At 36.6% G+C, this 23,752-nt stretch overlaps 1 protein-coding gene across 2 annotated transcripts in view; it reads left to right on the top strand.

Annotated features, from left to right (window-relative positions):
- Positions 1-23,752, top strand: part of LOC145693689 (phospholipid-transporting ATPase IF-like) — a 278,001-nt gene that overhangs the window by 178,735 nt on the left and 75,514 nt on the right. For both annotated transcript variants that reach the window (XM_081769946.1, XM_081769947.1), the window contains exons 3-5: positions 13,218-13,347; positions 16,514-16,603; positions 17,551-17,715. In XM_081769946.1, the coding sequence (XP_081626072.1) occupies positions 13,218-13,347; positions 16,514-16,603; positions 17,551-17,715 (385 nt within the window). The remainder of the gene's footprint in view (positions 1-13,217; positions 13,348-16,513; positions 16,604-17,550; positions 17,716-23,752) is intronic.

Below are 23,752 nucleotides of genomic sequence, written 5' to 3'. Positions count from 1 at the left end.
TAATGGACCCCTGTATACGCCCATATAACCATATAGGGTAAATGAACACCTATACATGACCATATAACCATATAAGGTAATAGGACCTCATCCAAGGAGATAAATTAGGTTAAAAACCAAACACGTGGTTGTACTAAAATTTGGCAATTTTGTACCCCTAAAAGGGAACGAGGTGGACCACCCAAATTTATAGTGATCCATATTAGCGTCCTATACTATAATACCAAATGTTTAAATTGGGCAATTTCTAAAAATGAAGGGGTGGGCCAAGGTACCCCTCCCAAATTTTTAAAGGGGTGCATTAATATACCCATGTCTTATGAAAGGTAATGGACCCCTGTATACGCCCATATAAACATATAAGGTAATAGGACCTCATCCAAGGGGATAAATTAGGACGAAACCAAACACGTGGTACAACGTATTGCTTACGTTTATATTTTGGCAATTGTGTACCCCTAGAAGGGAACGAGGTGGACCACCCAAATTTATCATGATACATATTAGGGTCCGGTACTATAATACCCAATGTTTAAATTGGGCAATTTCCAAAATTTAAGGGGTGGGCCAACGTACCCCCTCCCAAATTTTTCAAGGGGTGCATTAATATACCCATGTCTTATGAAAGGTAATGGACCCCTGTATACGCCCATATAACTATATAGGGTAATAATACCTCATCAAAGGGGATAAATTAGGTCAAAAACCCCCGAAATTTAAATTTTTGGCAATTTTTTACCCATAAAAGGGAACGACATAGACACCCAATACTGATAGAGGTACATACTATGGTCCTAGGCTACCACACCCAATTTTTAAATTTGGCAATTTCCAAAATTTAAGGGGGGTGGCCCTATGTACCCCTGCCAAAATTTAGGGGGTGGGCCAAGGTACCCCTGCCAAAATTTAGAGGGGGTGGTCCTAGGTACCCCTAGGTCATTGACCCCGGGCCAAGGTCATTGACCTTTGACCTATGACGTCACAAAAATGAGTTCAAGGTCAATTCGCGCCAACGCGGGCCACTACTACTATAGTATAGCTTGAATTAGTTTTCAAATGCTAAATAGATTTGTTATTGATACAAAAGTATTTATTTCAGTGGAAAAAGCTTGTAAATTTTGAGACCAAAAACATTTTTTAAAGGGTATGCAAAAACCTGGTTTTGTCCGACCAGGTCAGACAAAACCGGGTACATATAAAAGAATTACAAAAAAAAAAAAAAACTTTTCTTTTACAAGAAAAGCATGTAATTACTTCAAGAACTAGTACAGTAAGAATCAATACAACTGAAAAATATGAGAGCTTAAAAAGTACGGAAAATATAGAAGGCTAAAATATATTCGACCAATAACATAGAAAAAACAATTTTAGGTCACGATTTTCTTAAATCTAAGAACAAAAATCACAAATAAAAGTTTCATCATATTCGTCCACACTGCTACAAGCTTCGTGTGACCATCCTTTACAGTTAAGACACTGTGTCTAACTTTCTCATGTTTACACTGCACTACCCGGTTTTGTCCGACTGTTGATGTCCTGGTTTTATCCTACTACGCCATTATTCAGAACTACAGGCCTAGCACCTCTCAAAGAGCACAAAAATCCTGATTCAAGACATGAAATAATAGCAGGAAAAGTCAATCTTCGAGTGGTTAGGAACAGCAGTATATTATCGATGGGAGACAAATCAAAACTTTTCTACACAAATTCTTCAACACATCGCCAACGACAAAGGAGCCACTTACTCAGCTTTCTCTTAAACTAAGAATGACATGGCGGCTGTTTGAGACCATTATTCCATGCGTTGGCCGACAGATAGTGGCACTAATGTAGCTTAAAAAAAAAAAAAAAAAAAACAGGTCCCGGTTTTATCCGACTTTCCCCTATTTGAAGATTGAGGCGTGCGGTGGAAGAATGAGAGAAACGCCACTAAATAAATTATACATGAAAGGCAATTTAAAACGTTTCGGCTCATTTTGCACCCAGGTAGGACGATCTATGTGTATATGTGGATCTTTCTTTCACTTAGCTTCACATAAACAGAAAGGTAAAGATGTTGTTTTTTCACTAATATCTCGAAGCTTCACCAATAGCGTCATTTTCATGTTCATGACGAAATTGCGTCAGGAAGAGGATATACTCGTATTAGACATTATATTTATGCCAAAAGTCAAACTATTTGTAATAGTTTTATAATGGCTTCAGATCTAAAGTAAGCCTGCAACGAAAGATTTTCGGCATTTCAAAATGTCTTTATGGTACAGTGACTTCATGACACCCTTTTCATTTAACGTTAGAAATGTCAAGTCATTGTGTTCCCTATCATTATGAAATAATCTCATGTTGAATGATGACATGGTGCTCTAATCTTGATAAAATCACCTGACATTGGAGGGAGTTATTGTAACTAGTTAGTTATTCCTTTTGAAGCTGTGACGAATATTGTAATAAGCAATTGCAAATGCCTCTCCTTTTTAAACTGAGATCATCAAAGCATACTCTGTACGTGAAGAGGATTTAAAAGTTGATAAATCACTTTATTTCCTGCTTTTCCTGTTTACGCCATCCATCCAGTGATGTAAAATTGTTGGAATTCAGTAAGGTTAGGCATTACACAGCAATATTACTATACGAGGTACTACCCCAAATTTTCCGAGAATTTCCCCTTATCTTCACCTCGGGATTTATGTAAGGGATCCAGCAATTTTCTCATTGTGTGTAAAGCATCCAGGAATTTTCTCATTGTATATAAGGGCTCTAGCAATTTTCTCATTGTATATAAGGGATTTAGCAATTTTCTCATTGTATATAAGGGATTTAGCAATTTTCTCATTGTATATAAGGGATTTAGCAATTTTCTCATTGTATATAAGGGATCTAGTAATTTTTTTCATTGTATATAAGGGATTTAGCAATTTTCTCATTGTATATAAGGGATCCAGCAATTTTCTCATTATATATGAGATTTAGCAATTTTCTCATTTATAAGGGATTTAGCAATTTTCTCATTGTATATAAGGGATTTAGCGATTTTCTCATTGTATGTAAAGGATTTAGCAATTTTCTCATTTATAAGGGATTTAGCAATTTTCTCATTGTATATAAGGGATTTAGCGATTTTCTCATTGTATGTAAAGGATTTAGCAATTTTCTAATTGTATGTAAGGGATCCAGCAATTTTCTCACTGCATATAAGGGATTTAGCAATTTTCTCATTGTATGTAAGGGATTTAGCAATTTTCTTATTGTATATAAGGGATCCAGTAATTTTCTCATTATATATAAGGGATCTAGTAATTTTTTTCATTGTATATAAGGGATTTAGCAATTTTCTCATTGTATATAAGGGATTTAGCAATTTTCTCATTGCATATAAGGGATCTAGCAATTTTCTAAATTATATAAAGAATTTAGCAATTTTCTCATTATATATGAGATTTAGCAATTTTCTCATTTATAAGGGATTTAGTAATTTTCTCATTGTATATAAGGAATTTAGCGATTTTCTCATTGTATGTAAGGGATTTAGCAGTTTTCTAATTGTATGTAAGGGATCCAGCAATTTTCTCATTGCATGTAAGGGATTTAGCAATTTTCTCATTGTATATAAGGGATCTAGTAATTTTATCATTTATATAAGGGATCTAGTAATTTTCTCATTGTATATAAGGAATTTAGCAATTTTCTCATTGTATATAAGGGATTTAGCAATTTTCTCATTGTATATAAGGGATCCAGCAATTTTCTCATTGTATATAAGGGATCTAGTAATTTTTTTCATTGTATATAAGGGATTTAAATTTTCTCATTGTATATAAGGGATTTAGCAATTTTCTCATTGTATATAAGGGATTTAGCAATTTTCTCATTGTATATAAGGGATTTAGCGATTTTCCCATTGTATGTAAGGGATTTAGCAGTTTTCTAATTGTATGTAAGGGATCCAGCAATTTTCTCATTGCATATAAGGGATTTAGCAATTTTCTCATTGTATATAAGGGACTTAGCAATTTTCTCATTGTACGTAAGGGATTTAGCAATTTTCACATTGTATATAAGCGATCCAGCAATTTTCTCATTGCATATAAGGGATCCAGCAATTTTCCCGTTGTATGTAGGGGATTCACTGATTTTCTCATTGCGCATACAATTCAGCGATTTTTCCCTTTCATGTATCGCATTCAGTTATTTTCCCTTTCTATGAAGGTAATCCAAAAATTTTACCATTATTGGAAGCACTGCTGCAAGTTCGCTAGCTGTAGCATGTTAAAAAAATTGTTGCAATTTCACTTGAACATGTTTGGTGAAATAAAGACGCTGCCTTTACATTAAAAAAAAAAAAAGACTTAGAAATCACAAGGGGCTTGGTCAAGCGAGTAGTGTGCATGAGGCAGAAATCAGTGTTATTGTTTTTTGATCTCAAGCCGGTGGTCTCTTGATCATCGTTCAAAAGACGAGCAGCAAATTTCCCTTCATCCACTAGAATGCGTTGACATATTACATTTGACAGTTTAACTGTGTTTTATTACAAATACTGTGGAGTGTCTGCTTTGTGTCCTCACCACTCAGTGCTAACTTCGTGCATTTTAGCAATCGTTTCCTTACTAGTTGGTGATAAAAGTCGGTCTAAATGTTTGTCAGTGTCCACCAACTCCCGGTCAGCTTTGAAACACTTAAACCACTCAAATGTCTTTGGTTGGAGATCAGAAGCCTCCTTTAGCGTTCGATGGTTTTCAGCTCGAGTTTTCTTCAGCTTGAAACAAAACTTAATGTAGATCATTTACTCCTTCACATCAGCTATTTTGAAATTCGTAGGCACAGCAGAACACCAACACAACTGAACGCGTGTACTCATAGTAGTGCCGTTCGGCAAGCTATCTGTTTAAATCAGTACTGCCAACAGGTGTCTTCAGAAAGTAGCTCAATGACGTACATATTTCAGCAAAAAATTCCGAAATTTACCTAAAATCACAGCTAAATATGTACCGTAGCTAATAATCGAATTCAATAATAAAATAACCAAGATATTATTAATTTTAGTGTAGTAACTTAAACTATATTGTAATATTCTGTGGCTAACCTTATGGATTGTTCGATTTTCCATAAGTGTTGCTATAATGTAATCTTGCATATATTTTAAAAAAAAAAAATTGTGACTACTTTTCTAGAATCGAGACGAATATTTTTTTTTTTCTAAAATCGAGACAAGTAATTTTTTTTTTTTTTTTGTAAAATCCAGACGAGAAAAACTTTTCAAAAATCGAGACGAGAAGAAATTGTCTAAAAATCGGGACGAGGAAGACTTTTCTAAAAATCGAGACAAGAAAAACTGTTTCTAAAAATCGAAACTAGAAAAACTTTCTAAAAATCGAGACGAGAAAACTCTTCTAAAATTGAGAGTAGAAAAAAAAAACTTTACTAGGATCGAGACGAGACATAAGAATATGGACAAAAATTTCAAGACGAGAAAGCTTTATTTCTCGTCCATCTCGGTGCGCAACACTACTCTCAATGGAGGTTGAACTCAGAACCACGCACATCAAAGTCACGGATGTTAACCAGTCTGCTAGACGTAGGCACTGTAGTGGAGGTACGGTGACTCAATGGTAGAACAATAATATCTGGTGCAGAATGTCCCTGGTTGGATTCCAAGCTATGCGAGTGTCCTCGGTGTTCTCCCACGTTCTCATTCCACCAGGTCTTATAACCAACCATTCTCATTAATTTAATGATAAATTTAGCCTACAGGACATAAGTTTGGGACGTAAAACTGAGAAGAAGCAGTGTAATTGCATATCATCTAAAATTAAATAACCACTGGTATGACAGTTCTTATGAGCCGCTTCAACGCCATCTGTTAGCGACCAGCTGAACTAAGTCGAGCCTAGTGACGAACACGTGGTCAGTGGGCTGGATCGCCCTGTCTCTAACAGGCGTGTGCCCACCCACCCCTTACGTCCATGACGCACCCCCCCAATTGTCTATCCGTAAATGTTCTTCCATGAAAAAAATCTTCTTTTCGATTAATTTTTACACCCCCTCAAACATATTTATATAGATTTTTATCCCCCCCAAATATTTCAATGACGCACTTTGCGTCATAGCCCCTCCCTTTGTGGGCACCCCTGGTATAAGGAGCTTTCTAGACCAATGATATTCAACCTTGCGTACCTCTAAACAGAGTTCGCCATCCAATTGTGTACACCCTGAAGCTGTTTAAAAGAAATTAAATCCAATTAAATCAAATCCAATTATTAAACTTAATACACATGTTCTGTTAATTAGAAGTTTCCCAACGGGAGTTCATGTGGTTCAGATTCCACGTTAGTCAGTAGGTCCCGTCTCATATAGCCTCGCTACTGAAAGGGACGTTAAACTCAAAATCAACTCAACTCTGTTGATTAAAAAGGGGGAAAAAAATAGAGACCCAATAAAAGGACGATCAGTGTGCCAATCAGAAGACTACAGGGGGATAAACTGCACATACAAATAATAATAATAATAATAATAACATGGGAAATTTCAAAAATTTCTTCAACTTTGATCATTCAATAAATGTTGGAAATATGTTTGTATTAGGATTACAAACCCCCATATATATATATATATATATATATATATATATATATATATATATATATATATATATATATATATATATATATATATATATATATATATATATCTTCGTGTATCCTCGGTTGAATAGCACTGTTCTAGACCGTCCTCAGTTTCATTCACACGACCTCCTCAGTTTGCCTCACGACACTGGGAAGCACCGGTTGGTTCGAACCCGGGGCCACGCAGATGAGATTCCAACGCTTTAATTATAAGACTACGGTTTCCCCCCTAATAACATATAATCTGCTTAATAAAATTATACGCAGTTCAACAACTTTTTTTTTTTTTTAAAGGGATCTTGAAAGTTGCATGCTAGAGGGGTGGGGGAGGAAGGATGGAAGCATTCAATATACACACTTTTCCCGTACTTGGCCGAGCATATCATTATGCAAAACTATCGCTTAATAATGATCTGCAAAAGCTAAATCTTCGGTATGACGTAATTTTCATGTCTTTGAAATTCTCCATTATGCGTAGGAATTCTGTACTGGAAATAATCCTTAATGCGAAAGATCATTATGTAAAATCGTATGTTGTGTGTGGGGTCAGAAGGCTTTCTTTCTTCGGCACGGCGCGGCGCCTCCTTAATATATGCAGACGACTACAATCCTACCACTCCATGTGTAAAGAAATGATAGGTTATGATCATGAGAATCTGTTCCCACCACAACTTGACCAACTTTTCGATTCTTCTTCATTCTCCTAATGTAATGTGATGGAAGTAGATTTAAAAATTGTTCTAATCACTCGAATCAAAAAAGCGAACAAATTCCAGTGGCGAGTCGTGATATTCAAATGATAAATGGTTCTGTTATTAACATGGGTGCACTTATAATTTAAGAAAACTTTGAGTGGTAAATGACAGTGTCCGGATGTCTAGAAGATTGCAGAGTTGTTGTCTGGATTCTTTGTTTAAAATTTCATATAAATTTTGGATATTAAGTTAAACAGATGTCTTTGTATAGGGTGTTTAATATCAAGGACCAAAATGAGCAACGTATTTAAATAGGCAAAAATGTTTTAGTTGTTATAATTCTGGATATATATATATATATATATATATATATATATATATATATATATATATATAGGGTGTCCCATTTTAATCTTTCCACGGAAATATCTCGAAAACGGTTGAACATAAATGAACTAAACAAAAACTCAAATAGGAAATACTATGGGTCAAATCGAATGGTGTTGTCGCGGTGCCCACCACGGCCGCTCTTCAAGGGGGCTCGAGGCCCAACTTTAAAATTTTAAATTTAAATATGAGGCGAGTGACACCTCGTTCAATAGATTTTTAAAAAATTAAAAAGCGATGTGCAAAAAAAAAAAAAATCATATCGGTCACCGTATTCTAAGTAGCCGCCAAGATATGTTACCTGTATCATATAAACGTCCAGTAGCACTAATACGAAAACGGTTGAACATAAATGAACAAGCCATGGAGCAAATCGAATGATGTCCCGGTGCCACCCAGGGCCGCCTTTCAGGAGACCAAGGCCCAACTTAGAAATTTTAAACGAAAATATGGGTCAAGTCATACTTCTTTCGATGTATCTTCATACACTGAACATCGTTGTGGCAAAAGACTGTTCATATGGGTCACAGTTTTCAAAATGGCAGCCAAGATATGGTGTTTGTATCAGATAAAACGTCCAATACCATTAATATGAAAACGGTTGAAGATAATAACGGATGAACAAAATAAAACTCCTATAGAAAATCACAGAGGGTATTTATTATTCCAGGGCTCGAAAATGTTGCAACAAAGGAGATGATGATTAGAGTAAAAATACCATAATGCAAAGGAGGAAATCTAGTTCCTAGAAAATACAGTAATCGTTCCAACGTCCTCCGTAAGTGGGTGAAGCAGGACGGGAAGGAACGGTGAAATTGCAAATAAGAACCTTAGTTTTTGCAAATTGTATCTACACAACAACATTATCTGAAATGTGTTTTTATAACAGATAGATGTCTGTAATGGAAAAAAAAGTAGGTAAAATTCTGGTAAATGGTACCTTCCATTTGATTGCAGGCAATGATTTGTGCAAAAATGAATCAACTGAAATGCGAAACCAATTTGTCGAACAATGCAATATTAACTTTGGTTTTGCTCAAAAGTCGTCTGCACAATATTGGTTCATTACAGTACCAGTCACTTGTACATCCAAATGTTTTAGACAAACCATACCTATTACAAGTAAAAGTGGGGTTCTCATTTGAGATTTTACCATTCATTTCCATTCATTTCAAAGAGGTAGATCGGAAAGACCATTTTCTAAGAATTAGATTTCCTCTTTAGCATTATGTCAGTTATACTTTAATAATATTTTTCTCCGTTGGATTATCCTCGAGGCATGGAATGATAAATACCAAATACCCTCTGTGATTTCATATACGAGTTTTATTCTGTTGATTTTTCTCCAACCGTTTTCATATTAGTAGTACTGGATAGTTTATCTCATACAGGCCCCATGTGTTGGCGGCCATTTTGAATACGGTGACCGATATGAAAAATCTTTTGCAACAACTCTTTTAGTTTCTAAAGATCTATCGAACGAAGTATCACTCGCCCCATGTTTCCATTTAAAATTTTCAAGTTGGGTCCCGGGTCTCCTTGAAGAGCGGCCGTGGTGGGCACCGCGACATCACCATTCGATTTGACCCATGGTATTTCCTATTTGAGCTTTTGTTCAGTTTATTTATGTTCAACCGTTTTCGAGATATTTCCGTGGAAAGATTATTAAAATGTGCTACCCTATACGTATCGTGTGAAGAAGGTGTTTTCTTGACATAAAAGGAAGTCATGACTGCGTGTGTGTTGGAATTGGAGAAATATTAATTGGCGTATGTTATCTATTTAATGAAACCATAATTACTCGGTTCTTGTATAGTGGTACTCCGATTCCTAATTCCCATTTTATACCTCTACTCAGTCTCTTAATCTCAGTTTAAGGATCATGGTAGTTCAGTGGTAGAGCTCTCACTTCTGAGGCGTGGGGCCCCTGGTTCGATTCCAACCCGTGCCTAGCTGACTTGGTGGTAGAGACACACCGTGTATGGGGGTCTTCTTGAACTTTTCTCGTTTCCTCGCATTTTCGTCATTCCACCATTATTATTATTATTATTATTATTATTATTATTATTATTATTATTATTATTATTATTATTATTATTATTATTATTATTATTATTATTATTATTATTATTAACATATGTCTGCCTTAATAAACAAGTAAGGGGGGAGAGGCATGAGCTTCGGACAAGAAAATGAAAACTTTCAGTGTAATGTCCCACGCTTATGCCCTTTGGCCTGAGAGAGCCGATGACTAAGGCAAGTGAATGATAATGGAAGAATTCGTGAAATGCGAATATGGGAGGAAACGGGAGTAGCCCGAGAAAACCCACCGACACGATGTTGTCCACCACATATTTACTTGGCCTGGGATCGAACCATTGGCCACACGCACCAGAAGTAAGCGCTCTACCACTGTAGCACCATGCCCCTTCCTTAGCTTCGGACGAGAGTAAGCTACCTATTGTACAAGTTTCTGTTTACTCACTTGACAACACTTCATTGCATGGCTGAAATAGGGATTCATTTCTTGTCTCTATAAAACCAAGCAGGATTTCATTCATTGTAATAGCGCTCTGGTATCTGCATTTTCTCTTTCATGAAAGTTCCAGATGGTTCTGTCTTCTCGACAGCCATGTTTTATATTCACTTGATAGAATTACGTATTCGATTTGTAATCAATTTTCAGCCGCTCTTATAATACATTAAACAGGTGTACTGTAGTGCTGCCAGAATGTCTTGATCCGTGGCAAAAATGCGAACTAAGCTCACACCCTCAACAAACCCAAGCGTTGAGCAATAAGGGTTCAGCTATTGCTAAGCGAGAGAGCGGATGGCGAAAGGGAGTGGAATTCCTTCAGCCGATAGCAGCGCCTGGAACGAAAGACTAGGTGTCAAGTGAATGTGGTATATCTATAACTGTTCAATGCATTTCAATTGCTATTTTCTTTTCCCGCGTAGCTCATTAGGCAGCGCCGTAACTTATATTTTTTCTGGGGGGAAAGTATTAATACGCGTATTTGGGCTCCCTAGAAAAAGTAGTTTTTCTAATTCTTTGGCCCCCTCTATCCGTCTTTCTCTTACTCTTTATAGCCCTCTCGAAGCTTGTAGACCCTCCCGCACGGCAAGGTCTGAAGGGCCCCTGGGCTCGTTTCATACATGACAAATTAAGGGGACAATATTGACAAATCTCAAAGCCATACGAATAAATATTATTGGGGGCAGTTGCTTCCCCTGCCTCCCAAAAGTTACGGCCCTGTCATTAGGGCATATTATTTCATAATAATAGCACTTATGTTTTAAGAAACTGTTAGTGAACTGAAGTTAGCCCCTAAAAATACATCTTCTCCCTGCTCTGTTCATTAGCGTAACTAAGACATTTTGCTAGGTGGGCCATGGCCACTAACTTATGAGAAAGAATGTTGCATGTGCTCTAAGTTTTTCGAGGGTGGCTAACATTTTTCTATGGGGCTGGTCCCTTCTAATTACGCTTATGGTTGTCAATGACCTGTTTCGTCTGTGGGCAACTGTGTCAGCAGTTCCACAATTTATAACTAAAAGTATTACAACTATAGAAATACGCTTAGTAATTGTTTTTAACTTAATAGAATATCTGACTGTAGCATAATGGCTCCTTTCTGCCGACTTCAAGATTATTTTTCAATTTATTTGTTTCTAAATGAAGGTGAAATAATGCTTCCGTTCTGCAGTTTGTTGTTCAATGTCAAGGACTTATCCATCGCAGAAACTGTCTTCCAGCCGTTTGACCCACTTGTTGACCCTGTTTCTGTCCTAATGAGATAACTGTCCTTGTCAAGGTTGCCTCTAGGTGTCGCTGGTTGCTGTTCCTGGTACACTTGACGACGTGATTGTCGCCAATTTACATGCAAACAGCATCTCTTGATCTTAGCAAAGATAAACATCATGTAATGAGCTGCTTCATCATAGTGTAAATAACTTGTGCTTAGTTTTCCTTGATATACGTGATTTACAAATTGAACCATAACCTAATGGATATTAAATAACAGCTCCTAATGGTGGCGTGAGATGCATTGCTTTTGAGTTACATGGCATTCCCTGCACTGTAGGGGGTTTGCTGTAGCAGTTGGGTATGGGCGCGATCGAGATATACCTTTTCCTCTGTTTTATTACTGCCAAAGGCCTGAGGGGGAGGGGTCAACAGGACCCCATTGAAACTCGAAATTGGTTTTGTGATTTTCATGTATTTGAGACATTATTATTATTATTATTATTATTATTATTATTATTATTATTATTATTATTATTATTATTATTATTATTTAGTTACTACTAGAAGCTGGGGCCAATGACGGGTTCTGCAAGAATGCTATTTTGTAGGCGAAATAGTGTGGTGGGAAAGGGCAGTTTATAGGATGTTTTGTGCAGCTTCCAACTGCTCTAGATTCAAGCCACAGCCGTAGTTCGAAGTCAACGTTAATATTGTTGTAAGTCCTGTCTTTTATGATCATACAAAGACTGGAACAGGAATACCTGTTTGTTTCTTCTTATAATACAAGAATGTCTCAATCTGTACGAAACGTTCATTCCTAATAGTTCAGTCGCCCTAATAGGCGTCTGAAGCTGCGCTGCGTGCCTGAATTGTCAGCAGATAGCCCTACCTGTGCACCAGGACCGCATCCACGGGGCTCCACCGAGTCCAGACCCCCCTCCAAAAGAAAAAAACTTCCTATCTCAACATACATTTGTTCACGTTTTCAATAAAGCTATGCATGTTTAACAGGGAAATGATTAATGTAGCATGAAAACTTGATGTTATATTTAATCTGTACTCTTTCTTTTATAAAAGCATTCTAGTTCTATCATTTTTTTTTTCTGAAAATATAAGTGCAAATATTTTGCAATTACTTACTGTCTTTTCGGGTGCAGAATAATATCCGTTCAATACTAAAGCTTGTGACAAACATCTTGGTATTTCAGCTAAACGAATAAAACGCAAGCTCTGGCGCGACGTTGCCAAGTGGTAAAGAGATGTGGCTATCGCTAAACAGACAATCTACAACGCAATCAGGTGGCAAGGGATAGACGTGGATGTGTACAAAATAAACGTGGCAATACCGCTGGCCTCTCATTTGCTAGCAGCATTTAAAGGGAACTTTGAGTGCCGCCTTCAAATGCCAAGATGTTTGTCACACCGCTTACATAGAGATAGACGTAGTGTCAGTAGCGTCATTTCAGATTTGGCTTTGGGGGGGGGGGGGAAGACATACTACTATTTTTTGATATAAGTAAAATTTCGCGTTTTTCATTGACATACTACTATTCTATTGATAAAATTTATATGCCCCCCTAAATGACGCTCCTGGTAGTGGCTTATAGTATTGGACCTCCCCAAAGCGGACTTCTCCCTACAACAACAACAAAATCTGTGTTTTTCAATATTCCATATCAGAATAAGATAGCATATGTAGTATAATTCTAATATATGGTATCTTTGTAAGTGTTACAGCTATTAAATGTAATGTTTTTTGTATTTCAGGGCAACCGTTCATCCCTCACCAGGGGAGACCCGAACAGTGTGGCTTGGAAGAGGAGGAGAATCATCCGACAATGAAGTCACTCCACACAACAATGTCCCTTATCCTGACAACCGTATCATATCATCTAAGGTAATTAATAACTTTATTACTGCAGACTTCGTAATTACGAAGATGTTGATGTTCCTTTAAAGAAAAACTAATACGCTTATTCCACCACCGTTCCACCACTGTTTGTCTTCTGTGTGATGATCAGTACTCTTGACAACTGCTCGACATCGCAGTTTCCACTGTTGAGAAAATTCTTTGTAAGCATGGGTCACTTTCCAGATGCCGGAAACTGTGTACACCCAGACTCCAAATGTCCTGATTTTCCTCGAAAATTAAGTAATATCATTCGTGCAATGCTTAAAATTCCCAATTTTATTAGTCCTAGATATTCAACTGTTAGAAACAATTCTTCTCTATCTTTCACTGGTGACAATTAACCTGTTATTTAATTAATAGTGATATTTCAACAAGATGCAAGTACATAAGTATGAGTATACTATAAATTTTCATATTCTCTCACGGTTTTCTAGTCTAGATATACGGAAGCCTTACCTCGAGGTCCGTCTCCCCGTCGGACATTCCGAACTGATATAGGGTGTTCAATAATAACAGTAGTGATCTTAATAGCACGTGCAATCATCTCTAGCGGGCTCAGAGAGGTCGCCACTCGTACAGAAGCTGAATCTCTCTCTCTCTCTCTCTCTCTCTCTCTCTCTCTCTCTCTCTCTCTCTCTCTCTAAACTATTATAACCTACAGTAGCGTACGCAGGAATTTATTTCGGGAGGGATCCAAACTCAATATGAGGGTATTTTATATTAAAATTCCTAAAATAGCCCCCAAAATAGGCTAGATTTACACAAAAGTCAAAATTTGGGGGTTTCGGACCCCTCAAGACCCACCCCCTGCGTACGTCTCTGATAACCTAAGCTCTTTGATCTTGGCATGGCTAGGAATGGTCGTTGGCCGAGCTCAGCTGGTGGTCATGTCATGTCCCGTTCTTCCGTCTCTCGTATTTTGTACATTGAGTTTAAGTTCAGAGGCCTAGGAGACCAGCGTATAAAGCGTACACTGAGTAGAGCATGTATTGTGGTGAAGTTCGATACCCAGTGTACTGGAATTTCCAAACTAAGATCATTATACCATTTACACTCACACACATTGTGTGTTGCGAATTTCATTCGAATAGGGAGAGTACATTGTGATCTTATTTGTTAGTGTAATTTGTTCTCAAGTGTATATATTAACTCTCTAGGGACCACCCTGACATATAAACCCAACCGTTCGTTCCTTTAGGGGCAGTATCCATATTACGTAATGCTATTTTTGACCAATTTTTACCCCTTCTTTCCTTTGTTACGCAACATTTTTTGATTTTTGTTTTTTCAGCAATTTTGATTATTTTGGGGATTTACAATAAAAAAACTATTTTAATGGAGAACTTTTTATTGCAGAATGCTTGTATTCTGAATATATTTGTAATGTTTTTTTCGCCAACAAATTGAAGTATTAGAAAATAGTAGTACCGTAATAACATTTTAACCCCATAAGATTGTTTAATTAACCAGTTTTAATTCTTCGAAATTGCATACTGTCGTTTTCCTAAAGACATCGCGCCCATTCTTTCAGGTCACCAATGATTGGCAAGGAGGAAATACTGCGGGAAGATGCAGGTGAAACAGGATCTAAAGAACTGACTGACCCACCTTTTTCGAGATCCAAGATGCTTCGTGTATTTGAAGTTCGGCAGTGTCGATGGTACAATGATGATCTCTTCCTCATCGACACAAATTCCAAGTGAATGCACACGTGAAGAAGTAGGGACATCTCGTTCGTGAACAAGCTTTTGAGTGTCTTATGTGGGCTTTGCACTTCAGTTTATCCCTTTTCAAATTCTTCCTGTCCTAAATCAGTGCCAGAATACGAATGAACTCGATTTATCCAGAAATATTCATATCCAAAAATTTTAAAAAATCAGTACGAGATGAATATCGGACAAATTTGGTTTCTACTATCTTATTTTCCTTTGCAAATCGTGGATCGTTCCGCCGCAGAAAATATTATTTCACGAAAAAGAGCTTCTGTTTCATATGCGAAACCTCTTAGAAGAATAGATTGGATAATGATTCAAATCAAAACTTTAAATAATATTCTCAGAAATAGTGATACGAATGGGAACGTGAGGGCATTTTCAAGTGGTGGTTACGATCACTAACAACTAACTCCAGAAAAGCGTGTGGCGTAAATGCAATACTGCGATAGCCATAAAACGTAGTTTTATTGTATTGTAATACACGCAGGGTTCGTCACGTCATGCTGGTGTCTAGTAGCGTCTTCGAATCACTTCCGCACGATTTAACTTATATAGGTTGCATGTTCGCAATTTCCGAAACAATAGAAAAACATATTTATATATTTAATTATCAAAGAGAAAAGAACTGAATAAAATTGTTTGTTTAATAGATTCCATATAAACCTGAGAATAAAAATAAAAATTACAGCCAAAAAATATGCGTTACGCAACGAAAACCTAAACCCCCTTCCTCCCCCTTGTCACACTTCGTAACGCAAGGCTGAACCCTTCCCCCCATTTGCCGCTTTATAATATGTAGACGGCCCCTTTAGGGCAGGTGTGGTTTATAAACACACCACCTAGACGAAAAGGACTGGTGTGGTTTATAAACTTCATTTTGAGTTTGTCAAATAAATTATTCTATGTATTGCCATGTAATAAAGAGAACTCAGCTTAAAGCGATTATGAGGCTACACACAATGCACTCAGTACATTGTCCACTGGTGTACGCGTGTGATGGGTTCTGGCGGTCCGGACAACCCCGAAACCCTGACTTATCTGTAAATTTAGTCCAGGAGCGTCATTCAGGTTCTGCTTGGGGGGGGGGAGGCAAAACCCATTGATATAAGTAAAAATTCGCGTTTTTCATCCATTTATTACTATTTTATTGATAACATCTATACAAATCTCAAACTCAGGGGGCAATTGCCCCTCCCTGTCCCCCTAAATGACGCCCCTGATTTAGTCGAATTTTAGGGACAATTTTACAAATTGTAATATAATTTATCCTTTTATTGAATTTGGACCCCTCTGAAATAAATTTCTGCGTGCGTCTCTGTTGGTGTCTATTATTTGAATGAATACTGTGAAATGAAGTAAAAATATAGAATTAATATTAATAATTTAAGCGATATACCAGTATTTTTTGTGTGAAATTGTTGTTATTTGTTTTTCAGTATACGGCATGGAACTTCATCCCAAAGAATTTGTTCGAACAGTTTCGACGTATCGCAAACTTTTACTTCCTTTGTATGGCTATCGTGCAGGTAAATCTTTCGCTTATTACTTTCTCATTGTGTCCAGTAAATTGCCAGCTATTTACTTAGTACCCAGTTAGTAACTAGTTACGAGTTGCACATTGTGATCCAGAAGTCCCGTCTCCCCTTATGAATTACACAGAATCACATTACCCGTAAAGAAAGGAATATATGGAGAGGGAGATCTCGTCTTGTAACTTGCAACACTGTTCAAAGCATTATACTTATGTCAAATGTAAACTCAGCCATTCTCGTAGCAAGGGATACTTCAGATTTGTGTACTCACATAAGAGTCTAAATTCAAGGTCTATTATCTGTTTAATGAAGTTACTTTATTTTACAAGATACTAAAGATCATGCAAATTTAAGAATACGGGATCTTTTATATACAATTTACAGGGAAAATTTATTAATTTACAAAAGAGTAATGTTTGAGAAAGTTTTTCATGTAGGTGGCAAATTTATGTTATTTATGAACATCCAAACTACGTGAAAATGTGGTTCTATTCTTTTTAACTGTACTTTAAAATTAACTTGTAGTAATTATCTAGCACAAGTTGGTGTGTGTTTCCACACTTGTTAATTTAATAGTGTATAAGTTTGCTGGTATATGTAGACACATTATTTATTATGGATAAGTTTGTAGGTATATTATGAATATGTGCGCAGTGGTAGCCTGGAGCCAAGAAAATAAGACTTGGTAACAATTACGATAGTATTTCCAGCAAGAAATCTGAGTTTAACTGTTGGATACGTATGAATAAGTTTTCTTAATCTGCGCCGTGAGGAAAGTAGTGTCCTTGAGGAATGACGGTCATTAACCCTTTTTAAAACTTTGGAATAAAAAGAATCATTTTAATGTAAAAATATGGATGTGTACTAAATGTGATGTTTCTTTTGCTGACACTGTACGGTATTAGATGTAAAATGAATAGTAATAAAAGTTGTTTTTGCAGATGATGATCGAGAGCCCCGTGAGTCCACTGACTAGCACAGTTCCTCTTGTGTTTGTGATCGGAGTAACTGCTGTGAAACAAGCCTACGAGGATTGGCTGAGGCACAAGGCAGACAACGAAGTCAACCACTATCCAGTCAATGTCGTGGAACGTGGCTCTCTACGGGTAAATAATGTATTTCTTGTTGTATTGTGGTTATGCTGTGAGTTATCTATGATTACAATGATTTAGGGATGTATGTGACAGGTGTCGTAGTCATAGCAATAACCAAGGATGTTATAAAATAGAGGATCTGCCTATACAACAAAATCGTGAAGCCATACATCACAGTTTCGCCACCCCCACTCTGCCCGCTGTGCCCAATAAGATCGCAATGTTTTGAACCGACATTCATGGCGGAAACGAGAGTAGCCAATCAGACTCGGTTATTGTGCTGATGTTTGGTTGTTTTTTGGCTTCATTGAGTTAATAGGATGAGGATACATAGGGGCATATCCTCTATTTTATAACATCCTTGGCAATTACTTAGAAATCTAGAGCCTGTCTATTTGAACTGTGCCCCTTCTGGTGCTACTGTCGATGTGTTTTCACGTACCTCTCTCGAAAGAGGAAGGACAAGTTGTTGCAGCTGAGATCTTTTAATTTTTGAATGCGGAAGCGTTGCCACAATGAATTATTTCACGGACTTTGCTGTGTTTTTTCTTGTTAGCCATTCTAAGTAGCCTACGATCTTCACTTGTCAAGACCAAAAGACTGAATGACAAATTGGCAACACAGCTGAGGTCATTCACTTCTTTTCCCTAAACAGAGGGAGGGTTTCCTCCGTCAGAGGGTGGCGGGGGTGGGGCCGAAGCATGTTTCGCATATTTTCCGAGGGCACACCTGAAATAGACAGGCTCTAGACTGCGATAATTTCTACCCCAATATTCATGAACATTCTTTTCATGGTGAAATGAAAAGAATCGAGTTTCAAAGAATGATTTTAATGCGTGTAATTTGTATTTATTCTTGTCTATAGAAAGGTTCCAAGTACCGTATCATTGACAAATATAAAATGAGTACATACCTTATTTTTTATGTTGTAGAATTACATATGTTCTTATAAGGATACACTTCAGTATTCGTAACTATAATATTCAGATCGGATACGGAGTCGTCCTCTTACTATGGTCTAACGCAGTGATTGCCAAACCGTTGATCGCGAACTACTAGTAGCTTGTGGGGACATTTTCGGTAGATCACGTTAACGCTCCAGTTGGCTACCCTTGATCAGTGTTGTCAATTTGGGGTAAAAGTCTCTAAATCAAGGGGATTAGAGTGTGACTTCCTTCTCATTAAAGTTAATAAGTCTGATTTAAAAAAAATCTATTATTACATTTGTTATTCATTACTAACTACACTTCAATTTCTTTCTTATGTACAATTCAATTTCAGTTTCTTTTTGTTGTATACAGTTTAATTAAAATTGATTTCATATTTGCTAGAAATGTAAGTTTATAGGCAGTAAACAAATATAAGATTTTTCAAAAATACGTTTGTAGTTCTTTCGGTTAGTAGCTCGCACTAGAAACGGCACGGTAACGCAGAAGGTTCATAAGTTTGACGTGATGACCACTGGTCTAACGTCTCAATGCCACTATTTGGATTCTCTTAAGTTTCCTTTCTCCATCCTTTGTCCGACATTTTGAAGAGTAATAAAGTAAAAGTACAGTCACGGACAAAAGTTTAACGTAGTCCATGACAATATGTAGATGTGAACAATCTTACCTATCCAAAATGTTAAGACGAAACAAAGTAGCGGAACCTATTCCAATATTTTAATGGAAAAATGTTAAGCTTCATTAAATTGTTCTCACTCCTTTTGTATTGTATAAGTAGTTTGTAGGATACCAAATATTTCTTACGCCAACGTGGTTTTATATATATACACATTGGATTGCATTGTAGACCCTTTACACGCCGAAGAGTGCAACTGCTGTGTCAAGGCTCTAAACCTTAATAGTTCAGCCCCTAATTAAGATAGGATGTTAATTTTGGTATCAATGTGTTCCTGAAGGATGAAGCTTTCCGCGGACGTGCATTTTATGTATGTGGGGGGGATACCACGGCCGTGAGGAGAGGGTAAATTTCGTGTTTTTTGCATCGTATTTTTGGGGGGATTTTCTACCTTGAGGGTACAGTCGTCATAAAAATTGATATATGTAACAATGAAGTAGTCCAATACATGATAATACTCGGTATGTGTACTTGTTGTTTATATGGGGGAGCGGGAGGCAAAGTTGGCCAATTTTTTGTCTTTTTTTATGTAACTTGCATCAATTCAGTATATATATATATCACTGAATTGGTCTAGAAGCCTGTTATCTCGTTGAAATTTGTGTTTCATAAGCTTTCCAGCGATGTATAAATCATGACAGTAAGATAATTAAGGGGGAAACCAGCGCGCCAACGTGAAGGTCTGCAATAGCTCTTCGAAAATTATTTTCGTTCTGAATTTTTATCTCGCTTTGTATTGTAGCAATGACTACATTTTTTAAATATTATTGTCACAAGTGTACTGCCTACACATTAGCTTCATTTTGTCAACGTAGAGTGACTATAAGGGTTGCCAGAGCACAGAGTTCCCCAAATTCTATTTTTTCATATTTTTAAAGAATTTTTCTTCCTCCTTCTACAAATAGGGCGGGAATTGTACATGTGTTACCTCGTTTGAATCCGTATTTCATAAGCTTTCCAACGAGGTATCAATCATTACCGGGTGATAATTAGGGGGTCACTAGAGCCCCCTACGTAAGAGTCTATGATTTCGTTCAAATTCCTGCCCGGTGTATAAAGGTTCTGTGGTTAAAGTGAAACCTAGTGAAAATCACCATCATAATTTCATCAATTAGCCGTTTCGTCATTTATCTGTCAGAGACTAGTCTCTCCATCAATAGGGTTGCCATAATTTTTTGATGCAAAATACGGACAGACCTTGAAATAACGACGTATCAAAGATGCGGTGCTCAAACAAAACAAATATTTTGAAATTTCTTACCTAAAAATCACCTTTTTCGTTAGTCACAGAAATGTTTACTGTAATACTTAAAACTCTATTGGAAACTAACATGTTTTAAATTTTTTCATGTACATGAATAGAATAAATCATGCCATTAAATTACGCATATCAAACCTAACCAAAAGAATCCTGAAATGGAAAAATGAGACACTTTTTAAAAATATAATCTACTTTATTAATAGCAACTAAAATATAAGTTACATGATAAAAACACAATCTTTTCGCCCGAGATTTTAGCGATTCCCGACTCGGAAATTTTCGGGCAGCTACAACAACTGTCAAATACGGACATTTTCCTATTTCATGCTTTTTACGATACGGACACTGACCTAAAAATACAAACAGTCCGTACAAAATACGGACATATGACAACCCTATCTTTCAACTTACTGTTTTGTCACTTAGCTGTCAGAGACGACAAACAGTTCGTTCACGTATTGGTTCTCGTATCTGTTACAGACTACAAGCAATTAATTCCTTCACTTACTGTTTCTTTCATCTGTCACATACTACAATCAATGCGTCCAGTTGAAGAAAAGTTTATCATTAAATACGTAAATGTCTGTCGATCAGGTTTTATTAGACAATCCAACTACTTATACTGGTATACAGGGACAAATTACAGAAAAATGTTGTCAATATAATGTAAAACGTGAGAATAAAACAGCGCAAAAAGCTATATTTCCACATTAGAAATATACCAAGACTTGTCGAATTCTATTTACCCGTTGTGTATGAGTTCATGTGAAATAGAATCAGTATGTGCCTGCACGTCAAAACGCGAGTCAAACAGCGTACACTAATTGAGTCATTTATACTTATATTCTATATATCCCGAGCCCTCCAAAGCTCATGTGAGCCCCCCCCCTAGTGTATTTATGAATATCCAATATTTGGCATAATTTGAATGCAATTTGTCTTAACATCATCATATATGCGTCTGAGTGCCCCCCTCCCTCCAAATTTACAGAGAAATCGGCGCCCTTGTTCTGTCTTGCTGAAGTAGTTCTCTTTCACAATGTTACAAATAGAAGCATTATAATGTAACTGAAATTGTAATACATGTAATGTCTTGTTAAATATATTCAGTGGCGTATTTAGGGGGGGCTTCCGGGCTTAAGCCCCCCCCGAAATCTTACTTACTATAGTAAAGTATATGAAATATCTTGCAGAATTTTCATATTTTCAGGCAAAGCCCCCCCGAAAGAGAGCAAAGCCCCTCCCGAAACAAAATCGTAAATACGCCACTGAATATATTGGACATCATAACTCGAAATTTTGGATAAAAGAAATATGAAAACTTTATTTAACTTCATTGGGCCCTTTAGGCTAAAGAAGGTAGATGAATAATTAAAGTGAATGATTATGAACAAAGTTTATACTTTTCTTTTCATTATTTATTATTATTATTATTATTATTATTATTATTATTTAACTCTTATCACTTTCTTGTAATATCTTTTGTTATAATTTTAATTACTTTTGTGTTCTTAAAAATACACTAGACTCTCGCCAATCCGTCCTCTCAGTAATCCGGTCTCAACATCTGGCGTCTGCAGCGTAACGTTGCAACAAATCTATCAACGATTATACAGGGTGTCCATTATACAATGCAACCCGGAGTTTGGGATAGTAGAACTTTTGAGCCTGAAGCGATACATAAATAATGGTTATACCAAAATAAAGCTTTGTTCATGCATATGTTTTTAAGGTAGGAAGCAACGATTGAAGTATACTAGAACTAAATAGTGTTGCCAGATGTAGCCGAAAATGTAAATCTTTTTTTTTTTTGTGTGTGTGTGCAAAACATGTAAATTGAGTCATAATTCATACGTATGGATGTTCTGTCGTTAATTTTCAGTTTGTTTAGTTGGAGTAGGTTGGAAACTATGAAGCAGAAAAAAAAAAAGAATTTTTCATTTCCACCGATAACTAATCGGGTGAAGCCTTTGTAAGGAGGAACTAGGAAAATCGTAGTTTTCATAAATTAACACTCTGAATTGGCAACATTGATGATGTTTCAGTGCATCAAAAGGTGTGTTAAGGATCTGTCTAGGTTATGCAATTCCTGAAAACAATGAAAAAGAAACTTTGAAATTATCATAATAAAACTTCTACTTACATGCACCCGGCAACACTGCTACTACCACGCAATGAGTTATCAGCTCTACAGCAGATGCTGGAAGTGTCCACTGTTTTGTTTCAAACACTGGTTCACACGTTTCACCATATTGGCAGCAACTTTACGAAGAGTAGAAATGTTAATATTTTCAATGGCACTGCGAATATTCGTTTCCAGGTTTTGTATAGTTCGAGAATTGTTCTTGTATACCTCTTGCTTTAAGTAGCCCCATAGAAATGAATAGCAGTGTTGCCGGGTGTATGTAAGTAAAAGTTTTATCATGGTAATTTCAAAGTTTCTTTTTCATTGTTTTCAGGAATTGCATAACGTAGACAGATCCTTAACGCACCTTTTGATGCACTGGAACATCATCAATGTTGCCAATTCAGAGTGTTAATTTATGAAAACTACGATTTTCCTAGTTCCTCCTTACAAAGGCTTCACCCGAATAGTTATCGGTGGAAATGAAAAATGATTTTTTTCTGCTCCATAGTTTCCAACCTACTCCAACTAAACAAACTAAAAATTAACGACAGAACATCCATACGTATGAGTTGAGTCAATTTACATGTTTTGCAAAAAAAAAAAAAAAAAAAAAAAAAAAAAGATTTATACTTTCTCGGCTACATTTGGCAATACTGTGTAGTTCCTAGTGTACTTCAATCGTTGCTTCCTAGTTTAAAAATATATACATGAACAAAGCTTTATTTTTCTATAGCCATTATTTATATATCGCTTCAGGTTCAAAAGTTCTATTATCCCAAACCTCCGGGTTTGTTTGTATATTGGACACCCTGTTTTTATTTATACTGTAGTTGCGGAAAAGTATATGTAGTACTATTGTGGCTTCCGTTTATTGTTGCTTGGAAAGTGGTTCTCTGATAATGCATGCCGCCATCGAGCATCTTCATTGCTTCATCTTATAACGATCACTAAATGTGTATTACTATGCAAAACGCCAGTTTGCAATTAGCTTAATGCTTGTTTTGCATATTTTATATGTCGTTATAGCTCTCAGTCCG

The sequence above is a fragment of the Thermobia domestica genome, chromosome 8, assembly GCF_964235325.1.
Source record: "Thermobia domestica chromosome 8, izTheDome1.hap1.1, whole genome shotgun sequence".
NCBI classification, from domain to species: domain Eukaryota; kingdom Metazoa; phylum Arthropoda; class Insecta; order Zygentoma; family Lepismatidae; genus Thermobia; species Thermobia domestica.
This window is presented reverse-complemented; position numbering and strand designations above follow the sequence as displayed.